The 25,467-nt window shown below is 45.2% G+C and overlaps 1 protein-coding gene across 1 annotated transcript in view; it reads left to right on the top strand.

Annotated features, from left to right (window-relative positions):
• The window catches only part of HSD17B4 (hydroxysteroid 17-beta dehydrogenase 4), a 127,416-nt gene that overhangs the window by 92,326 nt on the left and 9,623 nt on the right, over window positions 1-25,467 (top strand). Inside the window, exons 18-22 of the mRNA XM_060235553.1 lie at window positions 12,229-12,298; window positions 17,069-17,175; window positions 17,674-17,760; window positions 19,299-19,388; window positions 20,867-21,005. Coding sequence (XP_060091536.1) covers window positions 12,229-12,298; window positions 17,069-17,175; window positions 17,674-17,760; window positions 19,299-19,388; window positions 20,867-21,005 — 493 coding nt within the window. The remainder of the gene's footprint in view (window positions 1-12,228; window positions 12,299-17,068; window positions 17,176-17,673; window positions 17,761-19,298; window positions 19,389-20,866; window positions 21,006-25,467) is intronic.

Raw genomic sequence — 25,467 nt, 5'->3', positions numbered from 1 at the left:
CTCCATCCTACACGGGCCACCACTCCCAGCCCTGTGGATTCTTGAGGTTAAATGCACACAAATAAAGCAGACTGTTACAAAAATGTATAAAGGTTTACTGAATAGATTTTTTTTTTAAATGTTACTAGGCAGCACAGTCCCCACTGCTTATCAGGAAAGAAATTAAAAAGCTAACTTTTTATTTTAAAAGCTAGTTTTCTATCCAATACATTCAGTAACTGATATTAGATAGCCTACCTTCTTAGAATATAAGTGTCCAGGCTAAAGCGTTCTCCCTAAGAGGCGGAGGACATCTTGGGTGTTTCCCACCGTCCAATCAGGGAGGCAGGAATCTAAAAGATCTTCCTGTGGCTGTGGGAACCACCCCTCTCTCAGTTCTGTTCCTGCCTCGACAGGGAGAGCAAGTAGTTAGGATAGGCTCCTATCCCCTTTTTGATTGCAGGCTACTATTAAAAAAAATTTCTTCCTCTTTCTTCCTCTTCTTCTTCTTACCTTGAGCCGTTCTTCCCTTCAACTGACTAATAATACCTTCTACCTTACTGGCTATTCTTCCCCTCTCTGTCTCCTCCACCCTCTTCTGTTTCCCCTCTATACTTGCGAGGAGCGGCGCCGTGGCAGCCTCAGGCCGAATTTCAAGCCGTGGCACGAAGAGGAGCCAGATGGCACATCGGGGGAAGGGCGCCTTCGTGGAGGACGACTCGGCTCCCGGTGCATTGCGCGGGGCCGAAAGGCCACTTCCCAGAGCCGGCATGACCGCGGGGCTTGCCACGGCTGCCAGCAACGTGCCCTGTAGGGGCAGAAGGAGCGAACGCAAGTGGCTCTGGTCGTCATCAGCAGCGGAGGAGGCTTCTTCAGAGCTCTGTCCCGGCCACAACGGCCATTTTGAAAGGCGCGAAAGGAGGCGGACCAGCAACCTTGCAGCTTCCAGTGGCAGGGGCTCACCGATGCCAACCTCCAGGCAGGAGACTTCGACTCCTATGAAGCCCAGCCACACCAGGAAGCTACGCAGACCTGCCAGCCCCAGAGGGGCTTGGGTAACGTACCCACTATGGGATCTTCTTTATTTTCAGAGTTTTTGGACTCAATAAGGCAGACTGTGGGCGGTGCAGTTAAGGCAGTGACCCATAAGAGACCAAGGCCCTCTAGTTCATGCTCCTCCTCCAGGTCTCCATCGCCCAAGAGATCCAGGGACCAAGGCCACCATTCTAGGGCTCCAAGGAACTCCCTAGTCAGTGATTTCCTGGAGGGTGAGAGATCCCAATATGGGGGTCTATCGGAGGAATCTTATGAGGGAGAACGGGAAGAGGGCGAATTTCTATCGGATGAGGAAATGGAAGGTACTACTGTGCCAGAACCCTCCTCACGTTTCTTCAAGCCAGAAGAGTTCCAACCTCTCCTTTCTAAGGTACTGTCTGCCCTGGACCTCCAGGTGTCTCCTGAAGAACAGGAGGCTCCCAGTCCCCTGACTAACCCCAAAAATAAACCCAAGGGGAACACAGAGTTCTTTCCAAAGTACCGATCCTCGGACAAGGTCTTCTCCTTCCCAGAATTCTTTGAGCGCCAGTTAAAATCAGAATGGGCCAAACCAAGTGTTAGCAAACAGATCCCCAATTCCATTAAGAAGTTGTATGAGCCTCCTTCCTTTGCTAACGACATGCTACAGGTACCCCTGGTGGACGCACCAGTTGCAGCCCTACAGTCCCATGGTTTGCTAGCTGAGGACGGCCAGGGTTCGGTCCGTGACAACTGGGACAGAAAGATTGACCTAGCCTTGAAGAGGAGCCACAAAGCTATGGCCCTGGCCATCAAGGCATCTGCCACTAACTCTATAGTGGCTAGAGCAGCAATAGTGTGGATAAGACGCTTCAGACGTTAGCCAGGTTCATGATCTCAAATCTCGAGGCACTGCAGTGGGGTCGTTACCATACCAGGCGGTTACAGATGTTTCTATGCCCTTACCAACTCCAGATCATGGAGAGGCGTTCCATCTCACTGACGGTGCCTATGAAGGTCAAGGAGAGTCTTCTGTGGTGGACCAAGACCACCAACCTACACCAGAAGATAGAAGAAGAAGATATTGGATTTATATCCCGCCCTCCACTCTGAAGAGTCTCAGAGCGGCTCACAATCTCCTTTACCTTCCTCCCCCACAACAGACACCCTGTGAGGTGGGTGGGGCTGGAGAGGGCTCTCACAGCAGCTGCCCTTTCAAGGACAACCTCTGCCAGGGCTATGGCTGACCCAAGGCCATTCCAGCAGGTGCAAGTGGAGGAGTGGGGAATCAAACCCGGTTCTCCCAGATAAGAGTCCGCACACTTAACCACTACACCAAACTGGCTCTCCAGGGGAGAATCTGTCACGGAGGGAGAGTTACAGCTGTTTTCAGATGCCAGCCTCTCGGGCTGGGGGGTGACCCTCAACGAGATTCCCACGCAGGGCCAATGGATGACCAAAGAGTCAAGCCTCCCGATCAATCTCCTGGAACTTCAGGCCATTCGATTAGCGCTGCTGCACTTTCAGGACTGAGTATCGGGACAACATGTGCTAGTGCGAACGGACAATATAGCAGCGAAGGCTTACCTAAACAATCAAGGGGGGTCCAGGTCCAGTTCCCTCCACAAGGAGGCCGGGAAGCTGTTCGAATGGGCGGAACTTCACCTGAAGTCAGTAAGAGCGGAACATATCAAGGGGACCTGCAATGTCAAGGCAGACTGGCTCAGTCAGGAGAACATTCAAGTGGGGGAGTGGTCTCTCAACAGGACTCTGTTTCTGAAGATAGTGGATCAATTTGGCCTACCTGCGTTGGACCTATTTGCATCTCATCAGAATCACCAACTCCCTCGATTCTTCACAAGGTACTACCACAGTCAGGCGGAGGCCACAGATGCTCTAACATTTCCATGGCCGCAAGACCTTCTGTATGCCTTCCCTCCAATCCTGGTCATCCCGAGGCTACTCAGGAAGATCATCCTGCTGGGGGCCGAGGTCATACTGGTTGCACCCTGGTGGCCTCGTCGTCCCTGGTTCTCTTCAATCCAGCAGATGTCTATAGAAGAACCTCTGCACCTACCAGCCTGGCCGGACATGCTATTGCAGGGGCCGGTGTGGCACCCTCATCCAGAATGGCTGAGTCTGACCGCGTGGAGGTTGAGAGGAGATCGTTGTTAGACCTAGGCTATACTAGTGAGGTAGCTAATACAATTCTGGCTTCCAGAAAAGAATCCACTACGCGGATCTATAACGTATCTTGGAAAGCCTTTCACAGGTGGTGCCGGAGAAAGGGTGTGGATCCATTGCATCCTACTGTCCCTAGGGTTCTTCAATTTCTTCAGGACGGTCTCCAATCCGGGCTGAAGCCAGCTACCCTCAGACGTCAGGTTGTGGCCCTGTCTTCAGTGCTTCAACAGGTGAACGACATTCATCTGCCATCTCATCCGCATATCCGTCGGTTTCTTAGAGGGGCTTCTTTGAGTTCTCCACCACAAACTCACTGTTTTCCCAATTGGAGGCTGAATACGGTGCTTTCGGCCTTAACTAGTCCGCCTTTCGAGCCGTTAATGTCGGTGCCTTTAAAGATGATGCGCATGAAGATGATATTTCTAGTGACAATAACATCAGCCAGAAGTGTCTCCAAAATCGGTGCCCTGTCGGTTAAGAAAGAGCTATGCGTGTTTCACAAGGACAAAGTTGTTCTTTATCTGGATCCTACCTTCCAACCGAAGGTATCATCTAGGTTCCACCAAAGTCAAGAAATCAACCTACCGTCCTTTTGTCCGGATCCTAAGCACCCGAAGGAGCGCACGTGGCATACCCTGGACGTGCGCAGGGCAATCAAGGTTTACCTAATTAGAACAGAGACCTTTCGTAAATCTGATTCCATGTTCGTCAACGTAGCAGAGCCCAGAATGGGCCAGAAGATGTCCAAGTCGGCCATTAGTTATGCCATTAAACAGTGTATAACGGAGGCGTACAAGGCATTACACCTCAAGGTTCCACCAAGGATCACAGCGCATTCGACCAGAAGTGCGGCCACCAACACAGCTTTCAATAAGAACGCCTCTGTCGAGGAGGTGTGCAAGGCAGCTACGTGGTCGTCTATATCCACCTTTATTCGACACTACAAACTGAATGCTTACGTGTCAGCAGATGTGGCCTTTGGTAGACGAATCCTACAACATGTTCTGCCTGAGTAGGGCGACCCCACCCTGATTAACATACTGCTCTGGGAGCACCCAAGATGTCCTCCACCTCTTAGGGAGAACGACCCTTGGCACTTACCGTGAGGGGTCCTTCTCCTAAGAGGACAGGAGGACATCTTAGCCTCCCATCTATCGCCCTACCTTGGGCAGTCTATTCCTGTATCTCGTCTAGCAACCTGCACCTGAAGTCTTTTAACACTAATGTCTGTTGCCTATTGGCCTGTTCCTTTTTTCCCCTTTAGGGTTTACCTTGGTTGTCAGCTTGCCATGTTTAAGGCAGTTGTTGCTGACAGACTGTTAATTTTTTACATTAGAAGTTTTTTAGATGCGATGATCTTCGTACTGCTTCTCGGAGTCACCCGAAATGAGAGAGGGGTGGTTCCCACAGCCACAGGAAGAGGAAGATCTTTTAGATTCCTGCCTCCCTGATTGGACGGTGGGTAACACCCAAGATGTCCTCCTGTCCTCTTAGGAGAAGGACCCCTCACGGTAAGTGCCAAGGGTCGTTCTCTACACAGGTGTCCATTACACAGCAAGAGTACTAGCATGGTAAAATCACAAAGTTAGCATAACTTCCCTCTGTCCTATAGCCTTATTAAAGTCTTTTGCCCTGGCTCCAGGTAGTCCTGCAACCCAATCAGGGAGCTTGCTTGATGGGACCTTCCAGAAGATGGTAACATCCACTTCTAATTCCCCCCTCCCATCTAGCTGCACAACTGAACACAGGTTCTCATGATTAACCGATTACCACATTCTTGAATCTGGCCTTGAAATAGATAAAGATAGTGTCAGTAGGAAGGCCCAGTTATGGACACCTGCAAACTGGAGCAGGCCTGCTAATAACCAAGTTAACACTTAAAGGGAATCAGGGTGCTTTGCCTCACAGTCATACATTCTGTATGAAGTTATCTAGTTTTCCACCTACTTCCTCTTATAGATAAATCATCCCAAAGGAGATCCATTGTTTAACTAATATCCATACTAGTAATAGTGAATAAACTTCACAATATTTGTCATAACTGGAAGAAAAGAAGAGGAGATTGGATTTATACCCTGCCCTTCACTCAAGTCTCAGAATGGCTTACAATCTTACAATTTGGGGAGGGATGGTGGCTCAGTGGTAGAGCATCTGCTTGGTAAGCAGAAGGTCCCAGGTTCAATCCCCAGCATCTCCAACTAAGAAGGTCCAGGCAAATAGGTGTGAAAAGCCTTAGCTTGAGACCCTGGAGAGCTGCTGCCAGTCTGAGTAGACAGTACTGACTTTGATGGACCGAGGGTCTGATTCAGTATAAGGCAGCTTCATATGTTCATCTCCTTCCCTTCCTCTCCCCACAACAGATAACCTGTGAGGTAGGTAGGGCTGAGAGAGCCCTTTGAGCACTGCTGTTGAGAGAACAGCTCTAAGAGAGTTGTGGCTTGCCTAAGATCACCCAGCAGCTGCATGTGTAGGAGTGGGGAATCAAACCTGTTTCTCCCAGATTAGAGCCCCTGCTATTAACCACAAACTGGCTCTCAACTGGTTTATAAAATATTTCAGATATCTAAATAGAATTTAAGGAATAGTGGCATATCATTCAAGAAGCATGATAATGTTCATTTAACTTCATATTCAGAAAATTCTAATTATTGAAAGCTTTTTTTTTTAATGTGACTGTTGCTTCATTTTATACTCCTTTGTGACTTCTCCCATCAACCCCAACATATATAAACACTTTCTCATTTCTTACTGATTACCCTTTGTTAGTTTCATCATCTTTGAGAGCAGCAGTTTCTAGTACCAATAAAAACCATGACAAAGAGAGAGTGCCTCAGGTAGGACTTGGCTGTGTAATTGTACATTTCCATAATCTAATTTACAACACTTTAAACAGTATCTTAACCAAAAATTTAAATGCATGCTTAGTGTGAAACAATGGTAGTTAATCTTTCCCAAGATGCTCATTTGTTTCTGTTTATCACCTCTCCAATTGGAGATAAAATGCTTATTGTGATGGCTTGCGTTCAAATGCTTGTTTTGGCATAGCACACTGGGCAAAGAATTAACCACTTAGTATTTATTGGTGTGGAAATGGCAAGTATAAGCATCCCTCGGGCTTCTGCTTCTCTGATAATGCAATATATGATTCCCTGATGCACAGCTCTTTCCCTCAGTCTGAGTTGTGTGTTTGAAATGTTCATTTTTGTAGGAAATCTTAGCCTTTGGGTATGACCTCAGGGGAGTGGAAGCTGCTTCTTTGCCTCTGCTCTGTGAGAAATCCCAGATCAGTGGGTGGAGCTTGTCTTGCAGTTTCTTCCTGTGTTCATTTGATATGGCTCAGGAATACTCTCCCTCCAGTTTCTCTGCCTTCCAACATTTAGTACCAGTGCCTGTTATGAAATAGTAGGCTGTGGATAGAATCCTGGACTATACCACATTAATCTGTCAGTTGAGAGCAGTAACTGTATTTCAGAATGTTCCTGCTACTGCAAAATATCCCCTAATTACAGTAAAACGGAGAGAAAGCTTTAGTATAACATTCTCTATCTCAGCCTTTGGCTTAACTTGCTACATGCTAGGAAATTTGTACATTCATTCAAAGAAATGATCAATCAACTGCAGGCTGAAATGGTACAGTCCAGAATTCTGTTTTTCCAATCTGCCAGATCATTCTACAAAATGTGTAGTGCACCTCTAATCTATAGAACACTCTTCTTCCTCATCCTCTTTAAATTTGACAGCTTCAGTGACCACGAATCAGAAGATCTTCTTCGTGGTCTCTGTGCTTCACACTCATGGGGATAGAGCGCATGTGCCGATCCCCAAATCGGTATCTAAAAAGCCCGGGATTTTTTCGCGCTCGGCACCAATGGGCATGCGCAGGCATCCCAGTGCGCATGCTCGCTGGCGCCCAGAGCGAGGATCCCGCCAGTTCCTTTCTGACCGCCGCACTGAGAGGATCTCCTTTAGTGTCCCTGGTCAGTAAAGTAATCTTAGATTGCTTTTTTCCCTGTTGTATATAGCCCATTTGTTATTTTCTTAGTGTAGTTAGTTAGTTAGTTGTTAGATAGTTAGTGTTGTTTTAAAAAAAAGTTTGTTGGATTTGCCCTTCGGGGCTCAGTTTCCCCCCCGTGTTTTTCCCCTCAGAGACTTTCCTGGAAAGACGTCTATGGAAAGACATTGGGGGTTTTTTAAGAGGTGCCGCTCCTGTGGGAAGAAGATTGCCCCCCCCGACAGCCATTTCCTCTGTCTCCTCTGTCTGGGCGAGTGACATCGTGTCGACTCTTGCACACACTGTCTGAGTTTCTCCAAGCAAATTCGTAAGAATTGAGCGGTGAGGCTTTCGACGGCATTGGTCGAGTCGGCACTTGGTCCTCAAACAATGGCATCGGGCCCGTCGGTATCGATGGGAGAGGCCGCGGCCCCTACTGTCACATCGGCTGTGGTTTTGCCGATCAGGACCGAGATGCCAGTGGAGCGTGGGCATTCCACAAAACGGCCTTCTGAAGGGTCAGTGGACACCCCGGCTAAGAAGCGTCGGGATGATTCGGGGACCCGATCATCCACGCCGAAGAAGGTGAAATTGAAGGAGAAGTGGAAGAAGAGACCATCCCGCACCCCTTCGCCTTCACATGATGCTTCGACATCAACAGCTCCACCGAGGAAGATCTTGGCGTCCCCGCGTCATAGCCCTTCAGTGTTAAGAGGCAGTGCTTCGCAGCTGCACCTATCGGCATCGGAGCAAGAGATCGACCTGACTCAACGCTCCCACTCTTCGGGGTCCAGGCATTGCAGTGAGAGCGACTCGGTCTCGGAGGTGGAGGTGTCGGCGCCGATGGAGCCTTTGGCACCGATGGATCAGGCAAGAGGTCAGAGAGAGCTGGAACCGATTACAGTAGCTCGTTGCTTCCCACCGCTTCCACCATGGGAGCAGCGCAAATGGCCTCCTTACGCCTATCCCTACCCACCGTACCAATGGTACCCTCCTCGTGAGTTCGCAGACTGGGTCCAGCAGTCCGAGGCATCCCATATGTCCAGGCTGTCTCAACACTCTAGACAGCGTCGTTCAGCATTGATCTCTGTCCCGCCTGACAGATGCAGCATAGTGGTGGAGAAAGTCCAACCTCGGTCGTCGGTGTCGATCTGGTTACCCGTCAGAGAGTCAACGCCGGTGCTCTCAGAACAATCTCTATGCAGAGAGTCTTCATCGTCGGACTCCGAGGTCAGTACCAACGATCCGGACCGGGCTTTGGAACCTTTGCCAGTGTCTCATACGGCTGAGGATCTTCCCATCTCACCATCAGAGGATCTGAAGTCGTACGGGGACCTGGTGAAGAGGATGGCACTCTCCCTCTCGCTTCCAGTGACACAGCCGCAACCCATTGTAGACGATACCGTGTTCGACATGCAGTGGGATACATTTACAGCGGTTGCCCTGCCAGTGACGAAGGTCATCCTATAGGTGGTGAAGGAGCCCTGGGCGAAGCCTGCTTCTACACCCGTGTCATTGAGAAGGTTGGACCATATGTACCGTGTCCATGAGTCCGGGGCTAAGTTCCTTTTTACACACCCAAAGCCCAATTTGGTGGTCGTTTCCTCCTCGCTGAAGGCCCGCAAGACGCACTCCTCTCCACCAGACAAGGAAGGAAAGAAGCTGGATAACGTCGGGAGGAAGTTCTACTCTGCTGGGGCACTGGGAGTAAAGGTATCTAACTATGCCACGTGCATGGCTAGATACCAATACTCAGTGTGGGAACAACTTTACACCCCTGAGTGAGGAGAAGAGGTCGGCTGCAAAGAAGTTGCAGAAGGAAGGCTTTGCTGGTCATCTGTGCATTCACACTACCCGCCCTCCTTCCCCACTGCTGATGGTCTCCCTCCAGTAGGGTCTTCCAGCGGTCAGAAGGAACTGGCGGGATCCTCGCTCTGGCACCAGCGAGCATGCGCATTGGGATGCCTGCGCATGCCTGTTGGTGCTGAGCGCGAAAAAATCCTGGACTTTTTAGGTACCGATTCAAGGATCGGTGCAGGCACTCTATCCCCATGAGTGTGAATGCACAGATGACCACTCGAAGATCTACAGTTACAGGTAAGCAACCTGTCTTTGCTTGGCCAGGTGTCTGTTTTTTCTTCTAAAGTGTATAAATGGTGCGATATCAAGGAGATCCATATGTCAGTAAACATGTTGGTAGGCGAGAAAGCAAGAGTAACTGATCTCTGAAACTTGAAACTGGCACACAGTTCTTGCCCACAGTCCAGATTATCTCTCTGATCTTTGAGGAGGTGACCTGTGACACTGACATAGGAAAGACTAATTATGTTTTCCCCCTTCACAAATAGACTTTTTTGCATTTTCAGAGAAATGTTATTTTAGGATTGAAAAATAATTTTAGTATTTGCAAAAAAAAAAAAATCAATATTTCATTCACAAAATATTGATCTTGCCAGTGACCTTTATTGTTTTCAACATTAACTATTGTGAAAAATGGCAGAAACAGGTTGGGTATTGCCTTTCTTCTTTTGATCCAGCAGAACTTTTAAAAATTATTAGGAAGTTAAAGTTGACATATCCATTCATGAGTCACCACATACTCTTGAACCACGAATCAGCCAAAATATGTCATGAACTTTTGTCTATGAACTGGTTCAAGCCCATCTCTTGTGTTAACAGACAAACAGTTTTGTATGGGAGAAAGTCCTTCTTCAGGTTCTCTAGGCAAATACTGTGTAGAATTTAATAGGTAATGCCCAGAACTTTTACACTGGAAGCCAACTAGCAGGCAATGAAGATCAATTAAAATGTGGTGTAGACCCTGAAACTAACTTCTATTAGTGGTCTAACTATTATATGTTGAATTGGTTGAAGCTCCTAAACTGTCTTCAAAGAACCGTGTATATATAGAGCATGTTACAATTTGTTTTTTGCAGCATAGTAAACTAGTGCCATCTCTGTGAATTGAAGATTTTACATGGTTGGAAAAAATGGGGTAGGTAACAGATAACAAGCTTCATTTTGTTATCCCAGTAGATAATTATGGCAGAGAGTTGGCTTAAAATTTTTGTGGAATTTTATCAGCAGTTTGGTTCTCTGCTATCATTAATATCTTGTGTTTTTGCAAAAGGATAAGAAAAAACACTCTGTTCAAGGAGTTTTCCTGTATGATGTTTTTCCTGGTGTACTGAGATCTTCCTTCCTTTAATACTTAGATTAACCCATGTCCAGGTGCAATTCTTGTCATGTTTAGTAGAAATCATCTTATTACTTGTTCCACTTGGTTAAAACTTGCATTGCAGCAAACATTTGTGGAGATACCACCATAGTGCATAACAGACCCCTGGTTTTCTTTCTTTCCCCTTCTAGGTGAACAGACAAATGCCATACCAGACTACTAAAGGAAATATTTCTTTACTCAGAGAGTGATCAAAAAGTGGAATATACTGCTAGTGGATGTAGTGATGGCCACAGGAATAGGCAGCTTTTAAGAGTGGATTAGATAGATTTGTGGAGGATAGGTCTATAAGCCGCTACAAGCCATGGTGACTCAAGGAAATCTCCACATTCAGAAGCAGTCACTCTCTGAATCCCAGTTCCAGAAGGCAACATTAGGAGAAGGCTTTGGACTGTATGCCCTGTTGTTGGTCCTCCATAAGAATTGGATGGCTACTGTGTGAGTCAGGATGTTGGATTAGATGGACCGCTGATCTGATCCAGCAAGGCTTCTTCTATATTTTTAGTATGGATGAGAAGCCTTTCTACATCTTCTGAATCCCCATTCAGCCTTCCTCCAATGCCAAGGAATGTGGCTGAATCTGACCCTTTATGATGCTCATGTGTCCTAGAGTCTCTTTGTTTGCCCTTGCAGCTAAGAAGATAAGAGCAAGAGTAATATCAAATGCTGTAACTTCTTGAAGTTGGCCTTTCTGGGGAACTTTTAAGGTGTTAATTGTAAACTTTGTTGTCCGAGTTCTGTTTTGTAACGGCCAGTGGCTATACACAATAAATTTTTCTGATTTTAAAGTTTTATTAAGCTTTCATAAGCAGAAATAAGGGGCAAAGGGGATAAAAGAGTATAGAAAAGAAATAGTACATAGACAGAAAAGTAGTCCATTCTGCACGACCATATGTCATTCACCATACAAAAGACCATAACATCTTTCCGTATTTTCAGCATAAAATCTCAATGCTCAATGTTATATACATATCATTAACTCTTGCTCCAACTTAATTTGGCTCATAGTCTCAGTATACATACAATACCGCATAATAGTAGTAAGTTAAAAAAAATTATGTTTCACATCAGACAATCTTAATTAGAAAATTACCTAAGTCAAACCAAACGTATAATGGCTCCCAGTTTTTTCTTGCTTGTTCTTTAGATTTGCCACTCAGTAATGAAGATAAATAGTCCATCTCAGCTGTCTCCAATATTTTCCCAACCAACTCATACTTTGTAGGCACTAGTTGTAGCTTCCATTTCTGTGCGAACAAAATTCTGGCTGCTGTGTTAAGATGTGCCATTAAATGCTTTGCCTCTTTTGTATATTCATTGGAGTATATATTCAATAAAAATAACTCTGGTTTAAATTGAATCTGTATTTTCAATATATTCTGTAGCAAATTTTGCACCATCTTCCAATAGCTTTTGGCTGTCTTGCAGGTCCACCACATATGATAAAAAGACCCAACATGGGTCATACGTTTCCAACATTTGACATTAGCATACATTTCTGATAATTTTGGGGGGGTTGTATACCATCTATAAAACATCTTATACATATTTTCTTTAAATGCCATTGCCTTAGTCAATTTAATGTTACCACACTGCCTCTTACTCATCTAAAGTGATATTACGACCAATATTCTTAGCCCATTGTATCATACAATCGTTTATGGTCTCTAAACAATAAATTTTTGACTGACTGACTGACTTTATGGTTTTGTGGAGAATCTGTGGTGTGATTTGTGACACAGTTTATGGCAATAACTAACATCATAAAACTTTCAGTTATTCTAATCTCTGCTAACCTTACTCATCTTGGTTTTCTTAATAGGCTGCTTTATATCGGCTTAGTGGGGACTGGAATCCTTTACACATTGATCCTGGTTTTGCTGCTCTTGGCGGTAAGTGTTAAAGTACCATTTTCTACTGGATTTCATGAAACTAGTAGAAGGGGTTTTTTTTGTGTTATTGTTTGAGAACTAAAGGCTGATAGAAGAGTAAAAATAAGAGATGGTAATCCTGTGTATTTCAGATGCAAATTGTAACTGTCTTTCATTATACTTCTTCACAAATCTTATCAGGTGTGCTGCTATTCCACAATGTTCCAAAGACCTACTTTTAGATTTTTTCTAAGGTAGAGGGTATGGCCAGTATACCTTAACTCGCCCCCCCCCCCCCCATTCAACAGTGGATCTTCATACCATATTATTTTGTTGCTGTTGTTTGTCTGTTTTAACTCCTCTTCCTTTATTTCAGGACTAGGGTGGCCAGACCGTCCCGGTCTCCTGGGACTTTCCCGGTTCTGGCCACCAATTCCCGGCTCCCGGGCTGCCTATACCGGGACCATTACAAAGTCCCGGTATAGCCAGCGGGGAGCCGGCAGGCTGGGAAGGCGGGGAGTGAGGCAGCCAGCGTCCCTGCGCGTGCGCACAGCGGTGTGCGCACGCGCAGGGACGTTGGCTGTCTCACTCCCCGCCTTCCCCGCCCGTGCGCGGGGTCCGGAGAGGCCGGCGCTGGTCGCTGGAGGCCTCCAGAGGCCAGCGCCGGCAGCGGAGAGGCCTCCGCTGGTCCCTGGAGGCCTCCAGAGGCCAGCGCCGGCAGCGTGGAGAGGCCTCCGCTGGTCCCTGGAGGCCTCCAGAGGCCAGCGCCGGCAGCGTGGAGAGGCCTCCGCTGGTCCCTGGAGGCCTCCAGAGGCCAGCGGAGGCATCGTGGAGAGGCCTCCGCTGGTCCCTGGAGGCCTCCAGAGGCCAGCGGAGGCATCGTGGAGAGGCCTCCGCTGGTCCCTGGAGGCCTCCAGAGGCCAGCGGAGGCTTCGTGGAGAGGCCTCCGCTGGTCCCTGGAGGCCTCCAGAGGCCAGCGGAGGCGTCGTGGAGAGGCCTCCGCTGGTCCCTGGAGGCCTCCGGAGGCCAGCGGAGGCGTCGTGGAGAGGCCTCCGCTGGTCCCTGGAGGCCTCCGGAGACCAGCGGAGGCTTCGTGGAGAGGCCTGCGCTGGTCCCTGGAGGCCTCCGGAGGCCAGCGGAGGCTTCGTGGAGAGGCCTGCGCTGGTCCCTGGAGGCCTCCGGAGGCCAGCGGAGGCAGCGTGGAGAGGCCTGCGCTGGTCCCTGGAGGCCTCCAGAGACCAGCGGAGGCAGCGTGGAGAGGCCAGCGCTGGTCCCTGGAGGCCTCCAGAGACCAGCGCCGGCCTCCGCAGCCGCCGCCAGCCCCGCCAGCAGCCCGGAGGAGAGGCCGCCACCGCCCTGGATCCAGGTAAGCCAAAAGCGGGGGGGGGCGGCTGGCGGGGGGGGCGGCTGGCCTTCCTTCTTTCCTTCCCTCCCTCCCTCCTCCCTCCCTCCCTCCTTCCTTCCTTTCTTCCTTCCTTCCCTCCCTCCCTCCTCCCTTCCTTCCTTTCTTCCTTCCCTCCTTCCCTCCCTCCTCCCTCCCTTCCTTCCCTCCCTCCCTCCTCCCTCCCTTCCTTCCTTCCTTCCTTCCTTCCTTCCTTCCTTCCTTCCTTCCTTCCTTCCTTCCTTCCTTCCTCCCTTCCTTCCTTCCCTCCCTCCCTCCCTCCCTCCCTCCCTCCCTTCCTTCCTTCCTTCCTTCCTTCCTTCCTTCCTTCCTTCCTTCCTTCCTTCCTTCCTTCCTTCCTTCCTTCCTTCCTTCCTTTCTTTCCTCCCTCCCTCCCTTCCCTTCCCTTCCCTCCCTCCCTCCCTCCCTTCCCTCCCTCCCTCCCTCCCTCCTCCCTTCCCTCCCTCCCTCCTCCCTTCCTTCCTTCCTTCCTTCCTTCCTTCCTTCCTTCCTTCCTTCCTTCCTTCCTTCCTTCCTTCCTTCCTTCCTTCCTTCCTTCCTTCCTTCCTTCCTTCCTTCCTTCCTTCCTTCCCTCCCTTCCCTTCCTTCCCTCCCTTCCCTCCCTCCCTCCCTCCTCCCTTCCTGACTGAATGGGCCACTGGCCTGATCCAACAGGGCTTCTCTTATGTTCTTATGTGACACAGTGTGTTGGACTGGATGGGCCACTGGCCTGATCCAACAGGGCTTCTCTTATGTTCTTATGTGACACAGTGTGTTGGACTGGATGGGCCACTGGCCTGATCCAACAGGGCTTCTCTTATGTTCTTATGTGACAATACTGACTTTGGCGGACCCAAGCACTGATTCAGTGTAAGGGAGCTTTGTGTTTGTGACTGGAGTGGACAATACTGACTTTGGCGGACCCAAGCACTGATTCAGTGTAAGGGAGCTTTGTGTTTGTGACTGGAGTAGACAATACTGACTTTGGTGGACCCAAGCACTGATTCAGTGTAAGGGAGCTTTGTGTTTGTGACTGGAGTGGACAATACTGACTTTGGTGGACCCAAGCACTGATTCAGTGTAAGGGAGCTTTGTGTTTGTGACTGGAGTGGACAATACTGACTTTGGTGGACCCAAGCACTGATTCAGTGTAAGGGAGCTTTGTGTTTGTGACTGGAGTGGACAATACTGACTTTGGTGGACCCAAGCACTGATTCAGTGTAAGGGAGCTTTGTGTTTGTGACTGGAGTGGACAATACTGACTTTGGTGGACCCAAGCACTGATTCAGTGTAAGGGAGCTTTGTGTTTGTGACTGGAGTGGACAATACTGACTTTGGTGGACCCAAGCACTGATTCAGTGTAAGGGAGCTTTGTGTTTGTGACTGGAGTAGACAATACTGACTTTGGTGGACCCAAGCACTGATTCAGTGTAAGGGAGCTTTGTGTTTGTGTCTTCTGGTGCAATTTTGTTCTCAGATCCTGTATTTACTTCATCAGTATATGGGATAAGGCACTTTCTCAACTGTGCTGCATAATGCAGCCTATTTATTTTGTCCTGTTTGCTCTGTTGGCTCTATCTGCGCCACCTTCATCACTTTCGGGGTGTGGATCCCCCAGTGGGGTGGTCTCGCGACTCCCTCCGCCGGCTGTTTCTGATAGCCCTGCGCCCCCTCTTTCATTTGATATGTGTCCCGTGGGGATGCCACCCTCCCGCCGGGAGATGCCGCAAAATGAGCCCCCTTGAGGCTTATGGCGGCAGGGCTCGGGGGAAGCGAGCTAGACTGCTGTTCTTTTGAGGGGTCATAGAGTGTTTCGAGCCCGTCCCTGTGGCATCGGTCCCATCGTTGTGGGGCCCAGGGAGCCGGCGCAGCGGCACGCTGAAGCAGCCTGTCGGTCACTTCCGGGTTCCTGTCCTGCATCTCGACCTGTGACAGGCTGCTTCGGCGTGCTGCTGCGCCGGCCCCCTGGGTCCCACAATGATGGGACCGATGCCACAGGGACGGGCTCGAAACACTCTATAACCCCTCAAAAGAACAGCAGTCTAGCTCGCTTCCCCCGAGCCCTGCCGCCATAAGCCTCAAGGGGGCTCATTTTGCGGCATCTCCTGGCGGGAGGGTGGCACCTGCATGGGACACATATCAAATGAAAGAGGGGGCGCAGGGCTCTCAGAAACAGCCGGCGGAGGGAGTCGCGAGACCACCCCACTGGGGGATCCACACACCGAAAGTGATGAAGGTGGCGCAGATAGAGCCAACAGAGCAAACAGGACAAAATAAATAGGCTGCATTATGCAGCACAGTTGAGAAAGTGCCTTATCCCATATACTGATGAAGTATATACAGGATTTGAGAACAAAATTGTTTCCGGCGGTGATATTTGGGGGATTTTGGGGGACGTCACAGGAAGTGCTGTGAAGTCACTTCCTGTTTCCGGCAGTGGCATTTGGGGGAAATGATGTCATTTGCGGGAAGTGATGTCACTTCCCGTTTCCGGCAGGTGATGCGGGGAAATGATGTCACAGGAAGTGGTGTCACTTCCTGTTTCCGGCGGTGGCATGACGTCACCGGAAGTGACGTCACTTCCTGTTTCCGGTGGGGCGCGCGTTGCGCGCGCACACCCCTACCTTCCACACACCCCCCCCCAAGGTGTCCCTGGCTGGCTTTCAGACATTATGGTCACCCTATTCAGGACCCTCTGCTGTTAACATACCATATTATAAATGCTTTTTGAAAGTTCATTCAGTTTCAAAAGTGGTTTGCTATGTGTCATAGGGCCTTGCTGATAAAGAAACGGAAGCTGAAACTTCCCTTGAATTTGCTAAATTTGATCCGCAGGCCTTCTGGAATTGTATCCTTTGAATCAACAACACAAGTAGACTACTTCCTGCTCTGTCTGAGGCGCATATGGAGAGTTACCACAATATTGTGCATAGTATTGGAGAATGTTAAATGCAGTTATTTGTTTGGTGACATAATAGATGTTTGTTCTTGGATATTTTTATTAAAAAATTTCAATATAGTGTTTATAAGGAGAGCTGTCAGCTATTTTGGTGGCCATCTGAAACAGAATATATTTCAATTTGCAATTGGTGTGATTATATTTATTTCATACTACAGCCATTCTTGATCTACCAGTGTTGTTAATTATCTTAACACCAGTTATTTGAGATATATCCTTCATCCATATTTGCTGTGTAACTCCCACACATTTGTTTACTGTTGCAATCCTGTGCAAACAATTCTTTCATTTGCCTAGGTGTTTTTTTAAATTATTCCAGTGGTTCTTATGACCACTGGATAAATATGCAAACACATATACATGATCCTGTCTGTGTGTATATTTATACTAGTGCCTAATATAAACATGTTAAACAGGAAATGAAGCTATTATGTTTGTGCTCTTTTAACAGGATTTCACAAGCCCATATTGCATGGACTTTGTTCTCTTGGATTTGCTGCCAGGCATGTTTTGAAACATTTTGCAAATAATGATGCATCGAGGTTCAAAGCAATTAAGGTCTGGATGTTTTTATGGGAATAATATTTTTGTTATTGTTTTAGAGTGCTGATGATAACTTACTCTCATTCACAGTAGCTGAGAGATGTTGGCGTAAAATAACGAATTTGTTATGTCAGCTATGATTATTGTTCTTTGTTGTCAGTTTCAAAGTGGAATATGCACTGTTTTTTGCATGATAGCCATGATAAAATTACCATGAATTGCTTTAATAGGCAAGATCCAAAGGTCATTTCCACTTAATGAAGGACATTTCTTTCAGTGGAAAGGATGTGTGTGTCATTTTTTTCCAGTTTCCCCCATCCTCTGTAGCCTCCGGACCTGATCCTGAGGGTTCCCTGTTCCTCAGGAGTAGGATGTTGGGGGATTTGTGGGCTGCAGCAGAAGGCAGAAAAATTTGATTTCATTAGTGGAGCTTCACCAATATTACTTTGGCTCCAGTTCAGTTGCATTTTATTTCAAAATAAAATAAAAATGTCTAATCTTTTCTTTTGATAGATTCGTTTTGCAAAACCAGTCTTTCCAGGACAAACTTTGCAAACAGAGATGTGGAAAGAAGGCAGCAGAATTCATATTCAAACGAAGGTCAGAACTTGAAGTGTGTAATTGTGACACCTGAGTAGAACAGTTGTGGGAAGAATGGCATAGTTGTGCATGTGTACTGTAATTTTATTACCAGTTATTATTTATGCAGTGTATCCATGTGAGAGGGACTTAACAGAATACAAGAAGAAAGATTGCTGCCCCGAGTAGCTCTAAAATGTAGTGTAAGCCAGCCAGAAGGGTGGTAGAAGCAAGGATAAACAGGAATAAAAGGTGCATTCATTTCAGTTATAGGTTAAGGTTTGTTTCAATAAGGAATGAAGAGTAAGTAGTTTGCTTGAAGCTGAAGGCCAGCCTTGAGTGATTTGAAAGAAGAGTGTGAGATTACATTGTGTAGGTGTTTTGAGAGGCAGTTCTAGGCATAAGGGAGATCATAAATGATACTGATATCTTTGGAGATTAAGCATATGTAGTTGTGCATAGCTAATATTTTTATTTCTTGAAAAGTTAAAAAGCTATTTGAAAGTTTGCTATCACCACCAGGAGGACCATGTACATGTTTGTGTGTGGTCCTGATGGTAGTAGCTAAAACTCTCAAATAGCTCTATGTGTGTGTGTGTGTACACACACACATATATACACGTGTGACTTTGGTTGGATTGGGTGTTGGTGCCACAGTACATAGACTCATAGTACATGGAACAGTAGAAATAGTTCCATATTACAGACACATGTAACAGTGTGTCACCATCACAGTATTTAGAATACAAATTTCTTTACTCAAGGTAGGTTATCCAATTCACAAGTTCTCATTAACCAAACAGTGGGACCTGGAAAGAAGAAATAGACTGGCAGCTCAAAACCTTAGGTTTTGTGTGCCTGATGCTTTCCTTTAGTAAAAATGCATTCTGCTTCTTTTGATGTCTTTTAAAATGCATGTAAATAGAGTTTTTTGATACTGCCCCTGGCTTTTAGTCCCTTGGTATCTTTTTAAAAAGCGATTCTAAGATCTCCATTTTTCTTCACTGCTTTTATTTTTCCTTAATGTTTCATAAAAAGGCCAGCAAGCAAATTCAGAAAATGACTGTTGCTTAAGAGTTTTTAAAAGTAATTTTAAAATATTTTTCTAAAAAAGACAGATTTCAATTAAATAACTGAAGCTTGTTGAATGCTGGCAGCCTGCCCTCAATGTGCTTTCTGACAAATAATAATGAGATTGAATCAAACATGTTGCCCTATCATTGAAAAAAAAAATCTGCATTTAATATTTGAAATGATTGGAATTGTTTTTGTGGGTTTTACCTACCAGAAGATTGTTACTAATTGTTCTTAGATTTATTTTTTTCATGCCTATGAAAGATTCAAATACAATTGTTTTAGGATTATCTGCTTCAAAATTTCTAATTATTTCAAGCCTCCTTCTCTTTTGTTTGTTCTTTAAATAAGATCTTTATGATTTTCTGCTTGGAACTGTGAAGTTTAAGATGAAAAGGTTTGTTGCAAAATGTGTTTGTTCATGGGTCTTGTTTCTGTGTTTGGGTAAAAACCCATTGACATTATGTAAAAAAAAAACTTAACAGGTCAAAGAGACCGGGGAGGTTGCAATTGCTGGAGCCTATGTGGATCTGACACTGCCGTCCAATCAACCTTTGGTGAAGGAGCCTGTTCAGGTATAGAGAGCATGGTTTTTCTTTTGGGCATGTAGCCATGGAAACAGATGAGCTGCAGCCTATGTACTGTTTTGCAGTCTATGTACTGTTTCCTCTAATGGAAGAATCGTTTTATGGAACGATCCTAGACATATCTTCTCAGAAGTAAGTCTCATTTTATTCTGTGGAGCTTTCTTCCAGATAAGTGTGCATATGTCTGTAGCCTTACAATGTAAACCCATACATGCTTATCTGAGAGTAAGCCCCATAGAATACAATGAAACTTACTTCTGAGTAGAAAAACATGATTGAATTGGAAGCCACTTCCCTAGCTGATGATAGCCGAGAAATGGGCTATGAAAGCAAGGGGCCACTGTGAACCATTTTTCCTAAGGCCATTTTTAGCTTCCCAGGGGGCCTCAATCCAGGACTATTAGGCTTCTGTTGTTAAAATAAATACTCCACACTAATGGCACAACTTTTTCATTAAGAAACCAGATTTTCTGATCTATCTAAATGACATAAATCAAGCCAGCTTATTTGGCATAGTTTTGGTTGTCATTTAGGCAAGTAGTATGAAGTCTTGCACAGGATGTTGAGGTCCTTCCATTTGACTGTTTGACATTTTGCTGAGCATCCACTTTGCCCCCTCCAACTCCTGAGGTTTCAGCAGGCAATGTTCTCATAAACTTTCAGATTTATCTTTGCAACCACAAGTAGTAGAAATATGATTTTTCAAGAATGAAAGCAGAGAATCCAGGGTATCCCCTAGCTTGCATCTGCCACCACATTGTATGATTGCATTGAACTTGTTCAGCACTATGCAGGTTGGGGGGGTGGGCTTGAGTGAAATATAAACTAATCAGTTAAAGTGCTTAATTTCTGTCCATATTTTTTCAGACTGTCTAAACATAGTAACATATGCCCATTATAGGTTGGGCTGTGATTCTTTGCTTTTAGCCACTGCATGGTATTCAGGAGCCTTAGCTATACATTGATTTCACATAATTTGTCACTTGCTCCAAGCCCTTGCATCTTTGTATCCAAATGGCAGAATATTTATTTTTTCATTTGGTTTCTCTTTGCTTAAAATGTCCCAATAAGAGGTTGTAAAAATATTTTGGTGTACACCAGTTTGGTGTAGTGGTTAAGTGTGCGGACTCTTATCTGGGAGAACCGGGTTTGATTCCCCACTCCTCCACTTGCACCTGCTAGCATGGCCTTGGGTCAGCCATAGCTCTGGCAGAGGTTGTCCTTGAAAGGGCAGCTGCTGTGAGAGCCCTCTCCAGCCCCACCCACCTCACAGGGTGTCTGTTGTGGGGGAGGAAGGTAAAGGAGATTGTGAGCCGCTCTGAGAATCTTCGGAGTGGAGGGCGGGATATAAATCCAATATCTTCTTATATAAACAAGGAGTGTAGAATTCATTACATGGAGCAAACACTAGAATATAGGGAGGGTTTGGTGTAAAATCCTTCAGGACCTCTTCATTTATGTATTAGACAGGAGGATTGCAGAGTGACCTTGTGTTTGAAGAAATTGGTCACCGCATCAAAGAACTTGGAAATCAATTGGTGAAGAAAGTAAATGCTGTATTTCAGTGGAATATCACTAAGGATGGAAAGACTGCAGTGCAGTGGAGTAAGTCATAGATTTAATTAATTTATGGGATGCCTTATTATATTCCTTAATGAAGTGGGAGCTGTTAGGTGCTCAAAGCTCTAGTTCGCTAGGTATGTAGCAGCACAATGTTCAATTGGACTATACAGCTTTTGTTTTATAACAGTAGAGGTAGGGCTGTTAAAATATTGCTTTAACATTAAAAGATAGCAATTAATCTTGTCTGAAAGCTGGTATATTCAATAGAGTCTAAGAAAAGAAGAGGATAGTTGAGAAACCCTAACTCAGATATGACCATACTATTAGCAAACGACCATCTTGGAGGAGCAGAAGACATGATTCGCCTTAAATATTTATTCTAAGATTTTCATAGTAAGTTTCTTCTAGAGATTCTGGAAAGGGGATTTGACTATACAAATGCTGGGTATTATTGGGTAATATCCTTCCATCTATTTCTAACAACATAAGGATAATTATGAGGATGTGGGGATGATTTCCTCCAATTTCTGCCTCCCATGTTGATCATGGGAGTCTGCTGACCCACAGGAATAAAACTTTAGGGTGGTCTGTGGAATGCAGTGGCTAGGAAGCTGGAAAGTTCCATTTGGCAGGCTCCACTCATGGAACTCATAGAATACAAATCTTCATTTGTTTTTCTTGCCCTTTTCCTTCAGTCTTGAGCACAATTTTATTTTTCATGTTTGACACTAAAATTCACTGCTCATTTTGTAAATGTAAGTTGCATTATCTTCTGTGAAGCACCAGGATAAAAAAATCACGTATCTTTGTGCTTAGAGAAGCCTTCCATTAAAATAACACATACCCATGTTAACAAGTAAATAATGTGTCATGGAAACGTCACTCTAAAATATTTGGGACTTACAGAGTAACTCAAGGAAATTTTTTACTGGAGTTTTGTCTGGGTTTTGAGAGGGAGAACCTGTTGTATTTGGGTCTGAGGCAACAGGTGATTGAATTTTGTATTGTACGTTGAGCTATTTATTTGATCACTTTCCTTTTTAGAAGTAACTAGGAGTGTTCATATAAAAATTTGGATTAATTTTGGACTAATTATTTTTTATTTGGTTTGGGGAGGGCATGCTTTTTGCTATTCCAAACTTTTGTGACTCTCTTTGATGGATAGTGATCATCACAGATACTTAACATATTCTTCTAAACAATATGACAAAAATAAAATTACCACCTCAGAAATCCCACTGTTCAGCAATAAGCAAGAAATTAAAAACATAACTAAACATAATTACAATTTAAAATAAGCAAGTTAGGGCTTACTGCAATGATCTTGAATGACTGGTATCAGAAAAGGCAATCTTTCTGACCTAGCAGCATTTCTTTTTCAGCAGAGGGAGGTTTCAAACCTGAATCTTTATTTATGCTAGTACAGTATACTTAAAAGTTCAAAAATGCCAGACATAATCTTTAATAACCAAAAATATCTTTCTGGGATCTGATTCTTTGTCAGAAAGTCATAATAACAACAAAGCGTCATTGGAAATTTCTCTCTCTTCAGCCAAAGCATTTAGAAAAACGTGCCCAAGGAAGTCTCCCTAGCTTAATTTGATTAATTTTCTTGCAGTTTAAAACCAGGACTTTCCTCAAGCCTCAGGCCCTAGTTAAGGCTTGGATTCCTTGGACACTAAGGAAGCGTGTTGCTACACAGAGGCAGGCAATGGCAAAGCACCTCTTATTTGTTTTTCCTTGAGATTCCCATGAGAGGTTGTCATAAGGTTGCTGAGACTTGACAAAATTTTACTCACACATGCACAGAATGCTAAAGTCAATTATTCCATGTGGTAATAGAAGAAGAAAGTTGCTGCAAAGGCTGTGATAAAGATTTGATCGTAATATGTGAACATTCCTGGGCAATTTCTGTCTTGTTATAGATTGCTTGAGACTTTGTTATTCAGAGCTTTTCCTGTACTAGTTATGTCAAACTATCAGGCTCCCTTTCCTTTTTCATAATCTTAAATATCTTGTTCAGCTAGCTAAACTTTGTTGTAGAGCTTTGTCTTAAAACGTCTAACTTCAATGGTTTTTAGGATTCCTTTTTCAATAGGGATGTTGACAAACCATTTTTGTCACAAGCCTTTAGTTAACTCTGATGATTCAAGACTCTCAGGATCTTCTTCAGCCTGCTCCTGTCTTCAGGGTCTAGTTAGTATGACTTTGCAGATGGATTGAAGTCTAACAGGCCTTTGCTGACAATGTGCTTTATTCTAATTTGTAAAGGACTGCAAATTAACTAAAATCATGGCCAGGAATGGCGGGTCCAGATACAAAGGACAGGTCAGAACATAATGTAGTAGATATTCCACAGAACTTTTACATAAGCAAATACATTGATCAGTTGGAATTTTGGTGTACCAGCCTGTTAATAGCTCAGTTGGCATTGTTTGAAAGTGCAACACTGTGAATGCCGTTCTTAAATTATGAGCTGATAAGAAGCTCTAGAATGCTTGTTCTTTATTGCTTTGTACCATCTGGTGCATAATTGAGAAGTTATCAATTATGGACTCCTCTTTAAATACCCATTCCCGCAAGTGCAAGTTGTTCCTCGGAAGCTGGAGCAAATTGTCTGGGATGGTGTAGTGAGCGATAATACTAGAAAACAAATCAAAATGGGTCCTATCCCTGCATAACAAAATATGGAAACTAGTTGCTGAACCTGGTTTTTTTGGCCACTGTGTGACACAGAGTGTTGAACTGGATGGGCCATTGGCCTGATCCAACATGGCTTCTCTTATGTTCTTAATGAGGCAGTGTTAGATAGTTGATTTTTCCTTCCATAATTTTTCCTTGATTGAGGGTTGGCTGAGCTCTTGACCTACCAGGCTTTTGCTAACATCGTGCTTCCTGCTAGCCCTCTTCTGTTGTTAAATTTGTATCTCCAGTTACCTTGGCTTTGATCATTTAACTTACCATTTCCCCCCACATTTCGACTGCTGTGCAGTCTTCAGTAGCTGACAACACTAGATCTTCTCTGGGCCCCTGCAACTCACTGGTGCTGTTGGTGGTGACTGAAACTTTGGTGTCTTTGTCTAATGTCCACAAAGGCTAAATATCAAACAAAAAGTATGAGAAGCAGCTCTGAAGGGAAATTATTTGCAATTTTGGTTGACATGGCCAGTAGTTTTCTTTTTTCTAAATTCACGTATGCGAAAAAACCTTTTATTCTTGTGAAATTGACTATAACCTCCTTCCTCATACCATTCCATATCAAGCCCGCCTCTTAATTTCATTATTAGCTGTCACTGGCAGGGATGTGTGAACAGGAATTTATATTTGCAATGGAAGCAAGAGTTCTTTTACACAAAAGGTAACAGCTCATTGATTAACAATAAAGTTCCATTATAGACTGCATGGAATTAATCTGACATCAAGTGAGAGTGCATTCACCCTTCCCCTTCTTTAAATTTAGAGGCATACTTGCCGCCTCTTTAAATCTAGGGGCATATGTCTCCAGTATTCCATAGGGTAAACTGGTCTTGTGAAAAGGCCTTGATGTAATAATCAAGACGTGACTGCTTAGCAGTTATTGAATGCATTTCAGATGTTCAAAGCACTTTGCATACAAGAATACTCACAGCACAGTGTTAGAGTTATACCCTTCTAAGCACATTGAATTCAGTGGATTTAGAATTATGTATCTCTGCTCAGGATTGCATTGATACACTTGTAATTGCTAAACCAGCTGTATACCATAAATAGTTCCCATCAGTTTGAAGTATTAATAGTGGGCCTATATCATCATATGGATACTTTTCTAAACCAAGACCATCATACTGTTAAGTAATCATTGTCTTATATTCTAATAGTGTTGCAGAAAAAATAGGTTTGCAGAAAATCAGAAACCAGGGTAGGGAATTTGGGGGGGGGGGGTGTCGCTTAAAACAGAGGAGTGTTTGTCTGCGCATGAACACATAGCACACCTCTGTTGGAATCACTTCCACTACACTCTCTCCCTCCCCACCCTCTCCCCCCCGCTTATCTGAGATGGAAGGAAATCTGCTCTACACAACTGTGTATTAGAGGCCCAAAGCCAAACACTGGCTGGGTCAGGAACAGAAGAGGCAGCCCTGCCAATTCTCCCTCATTTTGCCCCCAGCAGGCCTGCATCAAGTTGAATTGCCAACTGAAACATCAACAAGAGTTGCTTGAGGAGGATAGTTGGCAGAATGGTGTGGGTACACAGATAGTCAAACCACCAAGGAAGGGGCAGTGTAGTCAGGCAAAGCAGTGAGGGTGAGATGGGATGAATACAGTGCAAAAGTGGGGGGCGGGAGTAGGGAGAACAGGAAGCACTAAGGCAAGAGACAGGAGTCACCGCTGCCCCCCTGCTACTCTGCATAATATGGAGGAAGCAGGGGGTTATAGTCACCACTCCCTCCCTCACACACTAAGCTGAAAATGTTGGAAGTGATACACTGCACAAGAGCTGAAGGATGGCCCCTCCCCACAAGTT

This window comes from Heteronotia binoei, chromosome 4 (assembly GCF_032191835.1).
Source record: "Heteronotia binoei isolate CCM8104 ecotype False Entrance Well chromosome 4, APGP_CSIRO_Hbin_v1, whole genome shotgun sequence".
In the NCBI taxonomy this organism is placed as follows: domain Eukaryota; kingdom Metazoa; phylum Chordata; class Lepidosauria; order Squamata; family Gekkonidae; genus Heteronotia; species Heteronotia binoei.
This window is presented reverse-complemented; position numbering and strand designations above follow the sequence as displayed.